The 18,874-nt window shown below is 33.8% G+C and overlaps 1 protein-coding gene across 1 annotated transcript in view; it reads right to left on the reverse strand.

Annotated features, from left to right (window-relative positions):
* The window catches only part of LOC144331425 (ankyrin repeat domain-containing protein 30B-like), a 132,621-nt gene that overhangs the window by 53,894 nt on the left and 59,853 nt on the right, over positions 1-18,874 (reverse strand). Inside the window, exons 22-31 of the mRNA XM_077947955.1 lie at positions 17,758-17,819; positions 17,396-17,486; positions 15,772-15,833; positions 15,408-15,498; positions 13,825-13,886; positions 13,464-13,554; positions 11,847-11,908; positions 11,483-11,573; positions 9,902-9,963; positions 7,560-7,650 (exon numbers count right to left, since the gene is read on the reverse strand). Of these exons, the coding sequence (XP_077804081.1) occupies positions 7,560-7,650; positions 9,902-9,963; positions 11,483-11,573; positions 11,847-11,908; positions 13,464-13,554; positions 13,825-13,886; positions 15,408-15,498; positions 15,772-15,833; positions 17,396-17,486; positions 17,758-17,819 (765 nt within the window). The remainder of the gene's footprint in view (positions 1-7,559; positions 7,651-9,901; positions 9,964-11,482; positions 11,574-11,846; positions 11,909-13,463; positions 13,555-13,824; positions 13,887-15,407; positions 15,499-15,771; positions 15,834-17,395; positions 17,487-17,757; positions 17,820-18,874) is intronic.

The following is an 18,874-nucleotide window of genomic DNA, read 5'->3' on the forward strand; positions in this document are numbered from 1 at the left end:
TTAGTTCTCTTAAAATTTCCTGATCCACTTATACAAGAAGGTTCAAGCACACCCATTAACAAACCAATACAGGCCAGGTGCAGTGGCTCATGCCTGTAACTCCAGCACTTTGTAAGGCTGAGGAGGGCGGATCTCTTGAGGCCAGGAGTTCTAAACCAGCCTGGACAAAATAGCGAAACCCAGTCTCCACTAAAAATACAAAAATCAGCCAGGTATGGGGGCACATGCCTGTATTCCCAGCTACATGGGAGTCTGAGGTACGAGAATCACTTGAACCCAGGAGGCAGAGGTTGCACTGAGCCAAGATCATGACACGGCACACCAGCCTGTATGACAGAGCAAGACACTGTCTCAATAAAAGAAAAAGAATTCTAATATGAAAGTATCAAAAACTAGAAGTAAATTTCCAGAGGCTTTTTACATATCATTAACCTGCGTATTTCAATGTTAGAATAATGGTTATTGAAAATAACAGTTTTAGTGTTCAAGGAATGAATATTACAATTGTTTTGTTTCTAAAACTAATTCTATCTGTTCTACCATGTGAGTTGTTAAACTACTGTTATGAAAAAATTCTTATAGAAAACTTAGCTTCAAGAAAAAGCAGACATCTCTTTGATATAGAAATATATCTCATTTCATCAAATAATATGAATAAAACATGTTTAATCTCTCATTTTTCTCTACTTTTTTATTTTTTCAGTATGACACACTTTAGTACATTTAGAAATACCAACTACATATGTGGTTTTCATTGAGAGATAATTGATCAATAATTAAGACACTTCAGGGATATAAACTCTCTAAAACACACAAAATTTATGTCTACCCATTTGAAGGCTAAATATGCATGACCATATTGCATGTATGTGTTTTAGAAAAAAAGTGCTTAAAATTGTATTCAATACACTTTAAATAAAAACCTGCTTTAATTACAATGAGAAGGTCCTTCTCGATTCATTAATATCTTTAAAATTTACTTCTGAAGCAGTGAAGAAATCTTAGAAATTCATATATAAGAAATGATACCATTAATTCATCTGCTTGTTTTAGGTAAAAATTTGATAAATGTACATCCTCACTAAGTGCAAAGAAAGCAGAGTGTCATGAGACAGGAAATGAATATGTAACCAAAATATTTTCCCTTATAAAGACAATAGCTGGCTTTAAACTTTCTAACACAAGATAAAAAAGCAAAACACAAAGAGATGAAACATTAAGGCCTATCTCATCATCAAGGAACCATTTATCACTTGGCACTTAAGAATCCCATGTATGGTTGAAAACTGGTTCTAAATCGTGATCTGATAATCCCTGAAGTTCAAAATCCATGCAGAGGAACCAGGTAGGGAAATACTACCTTAGTTATTTTTTTGTTACTTTTATTTTTGTAAAGGGGTACACTGGAGTTTTTAGAGTCAGGACAGGTCACATGGCATCGCTCTAAAGATTAGTGAGCCACATTTATAATGGCTATTGAAATGTATGTCTGTGCATACTTGTATTTTGAGTACTTCACTTTTAATTTCTAATATAGCATGAAGTAGAACATACACTTTAACCAAGGCTTGTTAACACCTGTAATTATATTTACGTTGCTTTTTAGTCACCATGAAGAGAGTCTAATTAAATGTGGTGCAAAGTAAAAATGCACACTATGAATTTTTTTTTCTTTTTTTTTAGATGGAGTCTTGCCCTGTGGCCCAGGCTGAAGTGCAGTGCTGCAGTCTGGGCTCACTGCAAGCCATGCCTCCTGGGTTCACGCCATTCTCCTGCCTCAGCCTCCCGAATGGTTGGGACTACAGGCGCCCACCACCACGCCCGGCTAATTTTTTGTATTTTTACTAGAGACGGGGTTTCACTATGTTAGCCAGGATGGTCTCGATCTCCTGACCTCGTGATCCGCCCACCTCAGCCTCCCAATGTGCTGGGATTACAGGCGTCAACCAATGCGCACAGCCTAAAATCTTAAAATAAATGAAAAATGAGCTAATCGCTGAACAAAAAATAAAAAGTTGCTATAGAATGACAAGAACATTGTACAACCATTTATGTATGATTTTTGCAAAAAGTGTAATACCAATATGTATATGCTCAGTGATGAGGAGAGAAGTGATCTTGAATCAGAGGAGCAAATCATGACACTGAGAAAATAAATGCAAAGACTGAACGTTGAATGCTACACCAGGTGTCTTTAATGCAATACATTATAATAATTTATATCACCGGGCGCGGTGGCTCAAGCCTGTAATCCCAGCACTTTGGGAGGGCGAGGTGGGAGGATCACGAGGTCAGGAGTTGGAGACCACCCTGGCTAACCCGGTGAAACCCCGTCTCTACCGAAAAATACAAAAAACTAGCTGCGCCAGGTGGCGGGCACCTGTAGTCCCAGCTACTCGGGAGGCTGAGGCAGGAGAATGGCGTAAACCCGGGAGGCGGAGCTTGCAGTGAGCCTAGATCCGGCCACCGCACTCCAGCCTGGGCGACAGAGCGAGACTCCATCTCAAAAATAATAATAATAGTAATAGTAATAATTTATATCATTACATTACAAACATTCATCATGTTCTTTAATATGCCCTGTCATTGAGAAAGTACACAGTTTGAATGAGAGTTCAGCTAAATGTAGAATTAACATCTCAGCAGTGAAAATGTTATGAATTAATCAGCTTGGATATATACTTATGGCATAATACTAAATATAAATATTCATTGATTTTCATACCCATATGGTATAATAGTATGCCAACATTTTTGTAATTTCTAGCTTAGCCATCTCAGTATTTCTTGATCCACTCATGGAGGAAAATGTACAAACCTCATCAAGAATAGCAAATTTAATAAGCTTTCAATATTGACATATTTGTTTTTAATTTATTTGCAACAGACTTGTTAAATATTAATAACATTTTCTATGTAAAAATCAGCATAATACCTATGAATAACAATAACTTAAGTATTCAAGTCATAAATTCAGAATTTTATGGTTTCTTAAATTAGTCTGGTTTGGTGTATCATGTTATTCTCTAATGAATTTTTATAAAATGGCAATTTTACCAACACAATTTGCTTCCTTAAAAATAAAGCCAAGCCAAGGTTCTTACATTCAAGCATCTCTTATTCAAATTGCAAATATCAACAAAATATATACATATATATATTTGATGCCTCATATTAATAAAGAAAATTAATGAGACACTGAGGTTTAGTCCAATTCTACTAACCCTCATGATTCCAGTCGTCTCCGGAGCACCAACACTCTAACATTCTGCAGTAAAAATATTCTAGATGCTTCTGAAGTGAGTTCACTCAATTTTCCTTCATAGAAAATCCAAAATAATCTAGCTGGCTTCTCCCTTGTCCCTTGCTTCCTGCCTCACAATCTCTCCTCTTTAGTAAAAATAATCTCTAGACTTGTGCTCTTGATTCTTCCCATTCAACACCTGTTAAACTTCTTTTCCCCACTCTTTCCTTTCTCTTTGTTTAGTGGTAATATCTTCCTTCTATAATTTCTATTGTGTTGCCCCTTCCTTCTTCACCTCTGGCTCAAAACACACTCAGAAGTAAGATCAACATAATCCTTTCCCCTGACCCTTTTCCACTGCAACCTTCTACCCAATTGCTCCTCTTCCACATTTTTCCCAAGAATGGCCTCTCCTCTTGCTACTCAGAGCAAGGTCCAAGGACCACCAGCATCAGCATCACCTGAGAACTTACTAAAAATGCAGAATCCTAAGTCGGCTGAATCACAGTGTGAATTGTTGACAAGGTTTCCAGCTGATCTTCTATGAAAACTTCTGGTATATACGGATTGTATATGACAAATTGTATACATGTGTGGCCGTGCACATATGCTTACTCTCACCTACTGCAAATAGAACACAGTTCTCCATGGTCAAGTGCTTCCATCCCTAATGGCTTCCCACCAGTGAGAAATACAGGAAGAATCAGAATACCTTTGCTGTAATTCTCTGGTAAATTTTGGTACTAGAAGGTCACTTTTTATTCTTCCCAAATTTCTAACCATACCCAATCTCTTTGTAAAGAATCATTTCATTTTATCATCCTCCATTATATAAACATGCTTCCTGTTCCTTCATGTACTCTCTGTACACTCTGTCTCTCTCAGTCTTCTTTTCCTCTTTTACTACTTTCTTCTTTCTTATTTTCTTATTTTCCTCAGGTCTTGGAATATCTTGAATTCAAACTAGTAATTCAGCTCCGTTTCAGCACTCTCAATATAGTCTGTTGCCAATACCTGATAAGATGTATAACTTATCACCATTTCACTTCTCTTTTTCTCCGCACTTTGCATTTAGAAGGTAATTCTCTTTGGCTATTAGAGGATATTCTTCCTCATCAGTTTAGAGAAATATTTGGTCAAATGGCTTTTTAAGTAAAAAATGGTTCTTACTTTCTAATTTTTCACTTATCATATGGAATTCTTTTTGAGGTGTAGCCTTGGGTAAACACACATCCTTCTGTGAAACAGTCTCACGGTCACTCTGTTAAAAGTAATATCAATAAATAATTTAAATGGAAAAATCCTAATAATGAAGAGTATCAAAATTTTCTAATTCAAATCTTTTTTAAAAACACAGTTTCCTACTTCACAAGCAATTCAATTTTAGAGCAGATATGTATAAAGCACCAAAACATTTTGATAGAAAACCTCACGTAATACGGTCTACATCAAGCTTATCTTTACATTCATGTGGCCATTAACTTGGTTACTGAGCAGGAAAAATACGTCACAATCACGAAAAAATTCACTCATGCATATTTCAAAAATTATCTCTTAAAAATATCTAACTTATGTGTAGTCCTCATCAAAACTAAATATGACATTTCAAACAAATACAACACACTCGCTACTTGCCATAACACATACCACATTAAACATTTAAAATATTCATGATTATAGAATTGTTTAGTGTTAAAAATGATGCATGTCATGAAGAGAACTTTTAGAGTCTGTCATATAATGTATGCACAGAATGTTGAAAAAGCTGCTTTATTTAGGTAAACAGGGGCTTAAAATCAGCAATATGTTTTTGACAAAATTTATGCTGACAGAAAAAGTGCTTGAATAGAATGTAAATGCAGTAAGAAAAAAATTATGTCATGTCTAAATGAAAGCAAACAAATATTAAAGTATTTTTGTCTAATGACAAATCAGATAAAATCTACCTGTCTATTCACTTCCACCCTTTGCTGTTACCACCAGGCAGCAGCTGCTTGTTTGTAAGAGGTCAGATCCTTTCTATGTCTTTCCATAGTTGTGACCTTAAAATTCATCACTACTATTTGACGCTCATGCTGCTGCAGCTTGATTGCCACAAAGGGCCTCAGGGAGTTCTATTTGTGAAAATAATTTATATTTTTTAAAAGAATACTCAACCAACACTCTTGTTATTACAGTCCCAGAAGGTTTCCTATTCCTCAGACTTTTCTTTCTCCTGAAATGTTCCCTCAGCTCTATATTGAACAATAAAGATACGTCAATACGTTCAAGTCCCAGCCATTAATTTTTCACGTCCCAGCTTTTACAATACTGAAGTTTAAACTATCTCTCTATGAAGCCATTTAGAACTTTTGTACATCTAGATATACCACAGAATCATATATTTGCCCATAGCTGGATTCAGTGTAATTCTTTCGCTTTTAGACAAACGTACTTCAGATCCCATGTGAATTGCTAGTGACTTCTAAGCCACTATACCACGCTGGCTTCTTAAATTAATCCTATACATTAGCAGATTTTCACAATGAAGCAGTAATCTACCTAGCACATAGATTCTCTATTAAGCGTATCCTGAAAACTATCAAAAATAATTTAGGGTGACATATGCAGAGGTGAGAAGATAAAGTCTAAGCCTCTGATTTTATGTTTTCGTATCATGCAGTTCTAATATTAAAAAAAACACTGATAATACATAGTACCTCTAAATCCCAAGAATTTTCTTCTTCATCCTTTTGTTTGGATTCTGATGGGACCATCTGATCTATAAAAGGTTAATCACAGGTACATTCATGAGAACATATCTCTACTATAAATTTTAAAAACATATGCAAATCTTTCATTCACGAATCTGTGGTTTTTCCTCTGTAGCCCTTATATTCTTTTTATCTATTACAATCACTACTTCTGTAGTCAAATCATTAGTACTGAAATCTAAAACGTCTGAAAATTAACATATCATTCATTAGAATGCAGAAAAATAGAAATTTGACAAACTTGTATGAATTATTTCCACACAAAGCAGTCATACCCTCTTCTCTCGTGAAACCCTTTATGTCCTATATTGCTGTTCATTCAGAAAACTTTACTATTACCTATCATCTCTCATTTCTTTGTAAATTTTTATTTTGTAGTATTACTTAACTCGATTGACTCAGCAATCTCTATTACTCAGTTCTTCCATAAAGATTACTTATCAATGAAAAAGATTTTTTAGGGATATTAATTTTTTGATGTTAGTAAACTATGTGTCCAACTCTTTTACATTTCAATATGCCACGTCAGCATATTGGGCATGTTTTGGCTGTGTATATGTTTTAGGAAGATAAGCTTAAAATCTTTTATTGCATATAAATTAAGAACTGCTTTAATTATGACACATTTCATCCCTAATGCAGCAATATCTTCAGAGTCAAGTTGTGACACCTTGGAGAAACATCAGAAATGTATAGGAAACAATAATTGCCTTATGTAATCTAACGTTCCCACATGTTATAGGATAAAAATCAAGGCCCACACAAGACTTGAAGAGCTCTCAGGCCCTTGAGACAGAAAATGAATTTATACCAAAAATAACTCAGAGCAAGGTCCAAGGATCATCCGCATCAGCATCACCTGAGAACTTATTAAAAATGCAGAATCCCAAGTCAGCTGAATCACAGTGTGAATTGTTAACAAGGTTTTCAGCTGATTTTCTATGAAAACTTCTGGTCTATATGGAGTTTATATGACAAATTATATGCATTTGTGGCCGTGCATATATGCTTAGTCTCACCTATTGCAAACAGAACACAGCTCTCCATGGTCAGGTGCTTCCATCCCTAACGGCTTCCCACCAGTGAGAAAGACAGGAAAAGTCAGAATACTTTTGCTGTAATCTCTGGTACATTTTGGTACTAGAATGTCACTTTATATTTCTCCAAATTTCTAACCATATCCGATCTTTTTGAAAAGAATAATTTCATTTTATCATCCTCCATGATATAAACCTGCTTCTTATTCCTTCATGTACTTTCTGTATGCTCTTTCTCAGTCTTCATTTCCTCTTTTACCACTTTCTTCTTTCTTATTTTCTCATTTCACTCAGGTCTTGGAATATCTTGAATTCAAACTAATAATTCAGCTCCTTTTCAGCACTCTCAATAGAGTCTGTTGCCAACACTTGATAAGACGTGTAACTTTTCACCATTTCACTTCTCTTTTTTTCTGTGCTTTGCATTTAGGAGGAAATTTTCTTTGGCTATTAGAGGATATCCTTCCTCATCAGTTTAGACAAATATTTGGTCAAATGACTTTTTCAATAAAAAATGGTTCTTACCTTCTAATTTTCCACTTATCGTGTGGAATTCTTTTTGAGGCGTAGCCTTGGGTAAACACACATCCTTCTGTGAAACAGTCTCACGGTCACTCTGTTGAAAGTAATATCAATAAATAATTTCAATGGAAAAATCTTAATAATGAAAAGTACCAAAATTTCATAATTAAAATTTTTTTTAAAAAAATTTCACTATGAAGCAGTAATCTACCTAGCACATAGATTCTCTATGAAGCGTATCCTGAAAAATATCAAAAATAATTGGGGTGACACATGCAGAGGTGAGAAGATAAAGTCTAAGCCTCTGATTTTATGTTTTCATATCATGCAATACTAATATTAAAAAAACATTGATAATACATAGTACCTCTAAATCCCAAGAATTTTCTTCTTCGGCCTTTTTTTTGGATTCTGATGGGATCATCTGATCTATAAAAGGTTAATCACAGATACATTCATGAGAACATTTTCTATTTTAAATTTTAAAAACATACATAAACCTTTTATTCACGCATCTGTGGTTTTTCTTCTGTAATCTGTATATTCTTGTTATCGATTAAAATGCCTGCTTATATAGTCAATTGACTAGAATTGAAATTTAAATAGTCTGAAAATTAACATTATATCATCCATTAGAATGCAGAAAAATAGAAAACTGACTAAACTGTATGAAGCATTTCCTCACAAAGCAGTTATACCCTCCTCTCCTGTGCAACACTGTATGTCCTATATTTACTGTACATTCAGAAAACCTTAATTACTGATCATCTCTCACTTCTTTGTAAATTTTTATTTTGTAGTATTACTTAACTCGTTTGACTGAACAATCTCTATTACACAGTTCTTCAAAAAAGATGATTTATCAACGAATAAGATTTTTTAGGGATATTAACATTTTGATGTTAGTAAACTATATGTCCAACCCTTTTATATTTCAATATGCCATGACAGCATATTGGGTCTGTTTTGGCTATGTATATGTTTTAGGCATGGAAGCTTAAAAAGCTTTATTGCATATAAGTTAAGAACTGCTTTAATCATAATGATGCAGATATTCCCCAATGCAGCAATATCTTCAGAGTCAGCTCGTGACAACTTGGAGAAACATCAGAAATGTATAGGAAAAAATAATTGCCTTAATTAACCTAACATTCCCACATGCTACAGGATAAAAATCAAGGCCCACACAAGACTTGAGGAGTTCTCAGGACCGTGACAGAAAATGAATTTATACCAAAAATAACTCAGAGCCAAGGACCACCATCGTCAGCATCGCCTGAGAATTTATTAACAATGCAGAATCCCAAGTCGGCTGAATCACAGCGTGAATTGTTAACAAGGTTCTCAGCTGATTTTCTATGAAAATTTCTGGTCTATACGGACTGTATATGACAAATTATATACATGTCTTGCCGTGCATATATGCTTACTCTCACTTATTGCAAATAGAACACAACTCTCCATGGTCAGATGCTTCCATACCTAATGGCTTCCCACCAGTGAGAAAGACAGGAAGAGTCAGAACACTTTTGCTGTAATTCTCTGGTACATTTTGGTACGAGAAGGTCACTTTATATTTCTCCAAATTTCTAACCATATCCGATCTTTTTGTAAAGAATCATTTCATTTTATCATCGTCCATTATATAAATCTGCTTCTTGTTCCTGCATGTACTCTCTGTACGCTCTGTCTTTCTCAGTCTTCATTTCCTCTTTAACTACTTTCTTCTTTCTTATTTTCTCATTTTCCTCAGGTCTTGGAATATTTTGAATTCAAACTAATAATTCACCTCCTTTTCAGCACCCTCAATATATTCTGTTACCAACACATGATAAGACGTATAACTTATCACCAATTCACTTCTCTTTTTTTCCATGCTTTGCATTTAGGAGGTAATTTTCTTTGGCTATTAGAGGATATCCTTCCTCATCAGTTTAGAGAAATATTTGGTCCAATGACTTTTTCAATAAAAAATGGTTCTTACCTTCTAATTTTCCACTTATCGTGTGGAATTCTTTCTGAGGTGTAGCCTTGGGTAAACGCACATCCTTCTGTGAAACAGTTTCATGGGCACTCTGTTAAAAGTAATATCAATAAATAATTTCAATGGAAAAATCCTAATAATGAAAAGTACCAAAATTTCCTAATTAAAACCTTTTTTAAAAAATTTCACTATGAAGCAGTAATCTACCTAGCACATAGATTCTCTATGAAGCGTATCCTGAAAAGTATCAAAAATAACTGGGGTAACATATGCAGAGGTGAAAAGATAAAGTCTAAGCCACTGATTTTATGTTTTCATATCATGCAATACTATTATTAACAAAAATGATAATACATAGTACCTCTAAATCCCAAGAATTTTCTTCCTCTTCCTTTTGTTTGGATTCTGATGGGATCATCTGATCTACAAAAGGTTAATCACAGGTAAATTCATGAGAACATTTCTCTACTATAAATTTTAAAAACATGCAAATCTTTCATTCACGAATCTGTGGTTCTTCCTCCTTAGCCTGTATATTCTTTTTATCAATTACTATCACTACTTCTGTAGTCAATACATTAGAAATTAAATCTAAAAAGTCTGAAAATTAACATTTTATCATTGATTAGAATGCAGAAAAATAGAAAACTGACTAACTTGCACGAAGTATTTCCTCACAAAGCAGTCATACCCTCTTCTCCCGTGAAACACTGTATGTCCTATATTTGCTGTTCATTCAGAAAACTTTTCTATTACCTATCATCTCTCATTTCTTTGTAAATTTTTATTTTGTAGTATATCTTAGCTCAATTGACTGTCAACGAATAAGATTTTTTAGGGATGTTAATTTTTGATGTTAGTAAACGATATGTCCAACACTTTTACATTTCAATATGCCATGACAGCGTATCGGGCATGTTTCGGCTGTGTATATATTTTAGGTAGATAAGATTAAAAACTTTTATTGCATATAAATTAAGAATTGCTTTAATTACAATGACACAATTCTTCCCTAATGCAGCAATACCTTCAGAGTCAGGTTGTAACACCTTGGAGAAACATCAGAAATGTATAGGAAAAAATAATTGCCTTAATTAACCTACTGTTCCCACATATTATAGGATAAAAATCATGGCCCACACAAGACTTAAGGAGCTCTCAGGCCCTTGAGACAGAAAATGAATTTATTCCAAAAATAACTCAGAGCAAGGTCCAAGGATCATCCGCATTAGCATCGTCTGAGAACTTATTAAAAATGCAGAATCCCAAGTCGGCTGAATCACAGTGTGAATTGTTAAAAAGGTTTTCAGCTGATTTTCCATGAAAACTTCTGGTCTATATGGAGTGTATATGACAAATTATATGCATGTGTGGCCGTGCATATATGCTTAGTCTCACCTATTGTAAATAGAACACAGCTCTCCATGGTCATTGTTTGCATCCCTAATGGCTTCCCACCAGTGAGAAAGACAGGAAGAGTCAGAATACTTTTGCTATTATTCTCTGCTAAATTTTGGTACTAGAAGGTCACTTTACATTCTTCCCAAATTTCTAACCATACCCGATGTACTCATAAAGAATCATTTTATTTTATCAACCTCCATTATATAAACATGCTTCTTGTTCATTTATTCTCTGTACACTCTGTCTTTCTCAGTCTTCCATTTCTTGTTTTACTACTTTCTTCTTTCTTACTTTCTCATTTTCCTCAGGTCTTGGAATATCTTGAATTCAAACTAATAAATCACCTACTTTTCTGCACTCTCAATAAAGTCTGTTGCCAACATCTGATAAGACGTATAACTTTTCACCATTTCACTTCTCTTTTTTCCGTGCTTCGCATTTAGGAAGTAATTTTCTATGGTTATTTGAGGATATCGTTCCTCATCAGTTTAGGGAAATATTTGGTCAAATGACTCTTTAAAAAAAAAATGATTCTTACCTTCTAATTTTCCACTTATCGTGTGGAATTCTTTTTGAGGCGTAGCCTTGGGTAAACACACATCCTTCTGTGAAACAGTCTCACGGTCACTCTGTTGAAAGTAATATCAATAAATAATTTCAATGGAAAAATCTTAATAATGAAAAGTACCAAAATTTCATAATTAAATTTTTTTTTTAAAAAATTTCACTATGAAGCAGTAATCTACCTAGCACATAGATTCTCTATGAAGCGTATCCTGAAAAATATCAAAAATAATTGGGGTGACACATGCAGAGGTGAGAAGATAAAGTCTAAGCCTCTGATTTTATGTTTTCATATCATGCAATGCTAATATTAAAAAAACATTGATAATACATAGTACCTCTAAATCCCAAGAATTTTCTTCTTCGGCCTTTTTTTTGGATTCTGATGGGATCATCTGATCTATAAAAGGTTAATCACAGATACATTCATGAGAACATTTTCTATTTTAAATTTTAAAAACATACATAAACCTTTTATTCACGCATCTGTGGTTTTTCTTCTGTAATCTGTATATTCTTGTTATCGATTAAAATGCCTGCTTATATAGTCAATTGACTAGAATTGAAATTTAAATAGTCTGAAAATTAACATTATATCATCCATTAGAATGCAGAAAAATAGAAAACTGACTAAACTGTATGAAGCATTTCCTCACAAAGCAGTTATACCCTCCTCTCCTGTGCAACACTGTATGTCCTATATTTACTGTACATTCAGAAAACCTTAATTACTGATCATCTCTCACTTCTTTGTAAATTTTTATTTTGTAGTATTACTTAACTCGTTTGACTGAACAATCTCTATTACACAGTTCTTCAAAAAAGATGATTTATCAACGAATAAGATTTTTTAGGGATATTAACATTTTGATGTTAGTAAACTATATGTCCAACCCTTTTATATTTCAATATGCCATGACAGCATATTGGGTCTGTTTTGGCTATGTATATGTTTTAGGCATGGAAGCTTAAAAAGCTTTATTGCATATAAGTTAAGAACTGCTTTAATCATAATGATGCAGATATTCCCCAATGCAGCAATATCTTCAGAGTCAGCTCGTGACAACTTGGAGAAACATCAGAAATGTATAGGAAAAAATAATTGCCTTAATTAACCTAACATTCCCACATGCTACAGGATAAAAATCAAGGCCCACACAAGACTTGAGGAGTTCTCAGGACCGTGACAGAAAATGAATTTATACCAAAAATAACTCAGAGCCAAGGACCACCATCGTCAGCATCGCCTGAGAATTTATTAACAATGCAGAATCCCAAGTCGGCTGAATCACAGTGTGAATTGTTAACAAGGTTCTCAGCTGATTTTCTATGAAAATTTCTGGTCTATACGGACTGTATATGACAAATTATATACATGTCTTGCCGTGCATATATGCTTACTCTCACTTATTGCAAATAGAACACAACTCTCCATGGTCAGATGCTTCCATACCTAATGGCTTCCCACCAGTGAGAAAGACAGGAAGAGTCAGAACACTTTTGCTGTAATTCTCTGGTACATTTTGGTACGAGAAGGTCACTTTATATTTCTCCAAATTTCTAACCATATCCGATCTTTTTGTAAAGAATCATTTCATTTTATCATCGTCCATTATATAAATCTGCTTCTTGTTCCTGCATGTACTCTCTGTACGCTCTGTCTTTCTCAGTCTTCATTTCCTCTTTAACTACTTTCTTCTTTCTTATTTTCTCATTTTCCTCAGGTCTTGGAATATTTTGAATTCAAACTAATAATTCACCTCCTTTTCAGCACCCTCAATATATTCTGTTACCAACACATGATAAGACGTATAACTTATCACCAATTCACTTCTCTTTTTTTCCATGCTTTGCATTTAGGAGGTAATTTTCTTTGGCTATTAGAGGATATCCTTCCTCATCAGTTTAGAGAAATATTTGGTCCAATGACTTTTTCAATAAAAAATGGTTCTTACCTTCTAATTTTCCACTTATCGTGTGGAATTCTTTCTGAGGTGTAGCCTTGGGTAAACGCACATCCTTCTGTGAAACAGTCTCATGGGCACTCTGTTAAAAGTAATATCAATAAATAATTTCAATGGAAAAATCCTAATAATGAAAAGTACCAAAATTTCCTAATTAAAACCTTTTTTAAAAAATTTCACTATGAAGCAGTAATCTACCTAGCACATAGATTCTCTATGAAGCGTATCCTGAAAAGTATCAAAAATAACTGGGGTAACATATGCAGAGGTGAAAAGATAAAGACTAAGCCACTGATTTTATGTTTTCATATCATGCAATACTATTATTAACAAAAATGATAATACATAGTACCTCTAAATCCCAAGAATTTTCTTCCTCTTCCTTTTGTTTGGATTCTGATGGGATCATCTGATCTACAAAAGGTTAATCACAGGTAAATTCATGAGAACATTTCTCTACTATAAATTTTAAAAACATGCAAATCTTTCATTCACGAATCTGTGGTTCTTCCTCCTTAGCCTGTATATTCTTTTTATCAATTACTATCACTACTTCTGTAGTCAATACATTAGAAATTAAATCTAAAAAGTCTGAAAATTAACATTTTATCATTGATTAGAATGCAGAAAAATAGAAAACTGACTAACTTGCACGAAGTATTTCCTCACAAAGCAGTCATACCCTCTTCTCCCGTGAAACACTGTATGTCCTATATTTGCTGTTCATTCAGAAAACTTTTCTATTACCTATCATCTCTCATTTCTTTGTAAATTTTTATTTTGTAGTATATCTTAGCTCAATTGACTGTCAACGAATAAGATTTTTTAGGGATGTTAATTTTTGATGTTAGTAAACGATATGTCCAACACTTTTACATTTCAATATGCCATGACAGCGTATCGGGCATGTTTCGGCTGTGTATATATTTTAGGTAGATAAGATTAAAAACTTTTATTGCATATAAATTAAGAATTGCTTTAATTACAATGACACAATTCTTCCCTAATGCAGCAATACCTTCAGAGTCAGGTTGTAACACCTTGGAGAAACATCAGAAATGTATAGGAAAAAATAATTGCCTTAATTAACCTACTGTTCCCACATATTATAGGATAAAAATCATGGCCCACACAAGACTTAAGGAGCTCTCAGGCCCTTGAGACAGAAAATGAATTTATTCCAAAAATAACTCAGAGCAAGGTCCAAGGATCATCCGCATTAGCATCGTCTGAGAACTTATTAAAAATGCAGAATCCCAAGTCGGCTGAATCACAGTGTGAATTGTTAAAAAGGTTTTCAGCTGATTTTCCATGAAAACTTCTGGTCTATATGGAGTGTATATGACAAATTATATGCATGTGTGGCCGTGCATATATGCTTAGTCTCACCTATTGTAAATAGAACACAGCTCTCCATGGTCATTGTTTGCATCCCTAATGGCTTCCCACCAGTGAGAAAGACAGGAAGAGTCAGAATACTTTTGCTATTATTCTCTGCTAAATTTTGGTACTAGAAGGTCACTTTACATTCTTCCCAAATTTCTAACCATACCCGATGTACTCATAAAGAATCATTTTATTTTATCAACCTCCATTATATAAACATGCTTCTTGTTCATTTATTCTCTGTACACTCTGTCTTTCTCAGTCTTCCATTTCTTGTTTTACTACTTTCTTCTTTCTTACTTTCTCATTTTCCTCAGGTCTTGGAATATCTTGAATTCAAACTAATAAATCACCTACTTTTCCGCACTCTCAATAAAGTCTGTTGCCAACATCTGATAAGACGTATAACTTTTCACCATTTCACTTCTCTTTTTTTCCGTGCTTCGCATTTAGGAAGTAATTTTCTTTGGTTATTTGAGGATATCGTTCCTCATCAGTTTAGGGAAATATTTGGTCAAATGACTCTTTAAAAAAAAAAATGATTCTTACCTTCTAATTTTCCACTTATCGTGTGGAATTCTTTTTGAGGCGTAGCCTTGGGTAAACACACATCCTTCTGTGAAACAGTCTCACGGTCACTCTGTTGAAAGTAATATCAATAAATAATTTCAATGGAAAAATCCTAATAATGAAAAGTACCAAAATTTCATAATTAAATTTTTTTTTTAAAAAATTTCACTATGAAGCAGTAATCTACCTAGCACATAGATTCTCTATGAAGCGTATCCTGAAAAATATCAAAAATAATTGGGGTGACACATGCAGAGGTGAGAAGATAAAGTCTAAGCCTCTGATTTTATGTTTTCATATCATGCAATGCTAATATTAAAAAAACATTGATAATACATAGTACCTCTAAATCCCAAGAATTTTCTTCCTCGTCCTTTTGTTTGGATTCTGATGGGATCATCTGATCTATAAAAGGTTAGTAACAGATACATTCATGAGAACATTTCTCTACTGTAAATTTTAAAAACATATACAATTCTTTCATTCATTAATCTGTGGTTTTTCCTCTGTAGCCCGTATATTCTTTTTATCGATTACAATCACTACTTTGTAGTCAATCCATTAGAATTGAAATCTAAAACGTCGGAAATTTAACATTATATCATTCACTAGAATGCAGAAAAGTAGAATGCTGACTAACTTGCAGAAAGTATTTCCTCACAAAGCAGTCATACCCTCTTCTCCCATGAAACACGGTATGTCCTATATTTGCTGTTCATTGAGAACACTTTTCTATTACCTATCATCTCTCATTTCCTAGTAAATTTTTATTTTGTAGTTTATCTTAGCTCGATTGACTCAGCAAATTCTATTACACAGCTCATCAAAAAAAGATGATTTATCAACAAATAACATTTTTTAGGTGTATTAACTTTTTGATGTTAGCAAACTATATGTTCAACTCTTTTACATTTCAATACCCCATGACAGCGTATTGGGTGTCTTTTGGTTGTGTATATATTTTAGAAATATAAGCTTAAAAAGCTTTTATTGCATATAAGTTAAGAACTGCTTTAATTACAATGACGCAGTTCTTCCCTAATGCAGCAATATCTTCAGAGTCATCTTGTTACACCTTGGAGAAACAAAAGAAATGTATAGGAAAAAATAATTGCCTTAATTAACCTAACATTCCCACATGCTACAGGATAAAAATAAACGCCCACAAAAGACTTGAGGAGCTCTCAGGTCCGTGACAGAAAACGAATTTATACCAAAAATAACTCAGCAAAGTCCAAGGACCACCATCGTCAGCATCGCCTGAGAATTTATTAAAAATGCAGAATCCCAAGTCGGCTGAATCACAGTGTGAATTGTTAACAAGGTTCTCAGCTGATTTTCTATGAAATCTCCTGGTCTATATGGAGTGTATCTGACAAATTATATACATGTGTGGCCGTGCATATATGCTTACTCTCACTTATTACAAATAGAACACAACTCTCCATGGTCCAGTGTTTGCATCCCTAAGGGCTTCCCACCAGTGAGAAAGACAGGAAGAGTCAGAACACTTTTGCTGTAATTCTCTGGTACATTTTGGTACGAGAAGGTCACTTTATATTTCTCCAAATTTCTAACCATACCTGATCTTCTCGTAAAGAATCATTTCATTTTATCATCCTCCATTATATAAACCTGCTTCTTATTCCTTCATGTACTCTCTGTACACTCTGCTTTCTCAGTCTTCATTTCCTCTTTAACTACTTTTTTCTTTCTTATTTTCTCATTTCACTAAGGTCTTGGAATATCTTGAATTCAAACTAATAAATCACGTCCTTTTCAGCACTCTCAATATAGTCTGTTACCAACACCTGATAAGACGTATAACTTTTCACCATTTCACTTCTCTTTTTTTCCATGCTTTGCATTTAGGAGGTAATTTTCTTTGGCTATTAGAGGATATCCTTCCTTATCAGTTTAGAGAAATATTTGGTCCAATGACTTTTTCAATAAAAAATGATTCTTACCTTCTAATTTTCCACTTATCGTACGGAATTCTTTTTGAGGTGTAGCCTTGGGTAAACACACATCCTTCTGTGAAACAGTCTCACGGTCACTCTGTTAAAAGTAATATCAATAAATAATTTCAGTGGAAAAATCCTAATAATGAAGAGTATCAAAATTTCCTAATTAAAATCTTTTTAAAAAAATTTCACTATGAGGCAGTAATCTACCTAGCACATAGATTTTCTATGAAGTGTATCCTGAAAAATATCAAAAATAATTGGTGTGGCATATGCAGATGTGAGAAGATAAAGTCTAAGCCTCTGATTATATGTTTTCATATCATGCAATACTAATATTAAAAAAAATTGATAATACATAGTACCTCTAAATCCCAAGAATTTTCTTCCTCGTCCTTTTGTTTGGATTCTGATGGGATCATCTGATCTATAAAAGGTTAATAACAGATACATTCATGAGAACATTTCTCTACTATAAATTTTAAAAACATATACAATTCTTTCATTAATTAATCTGTGGTTTTCCCTCTGTAGCCCATATATTCTTTTTATCGATTACAATCACTACTTTGTAGTCAATCCATCAGAGTTGAAATCTGAGTGTCTGAAAATTAACATTATATCATTCATTAGAATGCAGAAAAATAGAAAACTGACTAACTTGCACGAAGTATTTCCTCACAAAGCAGTCATATCCTCTTCTCCCGTGAAACACTGTATGTCCTATATTTGCTGTTCATTCAGAAAACTTTTCTATTACCTATCATCTCTCATTTCTTTGTAAATTTTTATTTTGTAGTATATCTTAGCTCATTTGACTCAGCAATCTCTATTACACGGTTCAACAAAAAAGATGATTTATCAACGAATAAGGTTTTTTAGGAATACTAACTTTTTGATGTTAGTAAACTATATGTCCAACCCTTTTACATTTCAATATGCCATGATAGCATATTGCGCGTGTTTTGGCTGTGTATATGTTTTAGGAATATAAGCTTAAAAATCTTTTATTGCAAATAAATTAAGAACTGCTTTAATTACAACGACACAATTCTTCCCTAATGCAGCAATACCTTCAGAGTCAGGTTGTGACACCTTGGAGAAACATCAGAAATGTATAGGAAACAGTAATTGCCTTAAGTAACCTAATGTTCCCACATATTATAGGATAAAAATCAAGGCCCACACAAGACTTGAGCTCTCAGGCCCTTGAGACAGAAAATGAATTTATTCCAAAAATAACTCAGAGCAAATCCAAGGACCATCCGCATCAGTATTACCTGAGAACTTATTAAAAATGCAGAATCCCAAGTCGGCTGAATCACAGTGTGAATTGTCAACAAGGTTCTCAGCTGATTTTCTATGAAAACTTCTGGTCTATATGGAGTGTATATGACAAATTATATACATGTATGGCCGTGCATATACGCTTAGTCTCACCTATTGCAAACAGAACACAACTCTCCATGGTCCGGTGTTTGC

The sequence above is a fragment of the Macaca mulatta genome, chromosome 9 (assembly GCF_049350105.2).
Source record: "Macaca mulatta isolate MMU2019108-1 chromosome 9, T2T-MMU8v2.0, whole genome shotgun sequence".
Taxonomy (NCBI): Eukaryota; Metazoa; Chordata; class Mammalia; order Primates; family Cercopithecidae; genus Macaca; species Macaca mulatta.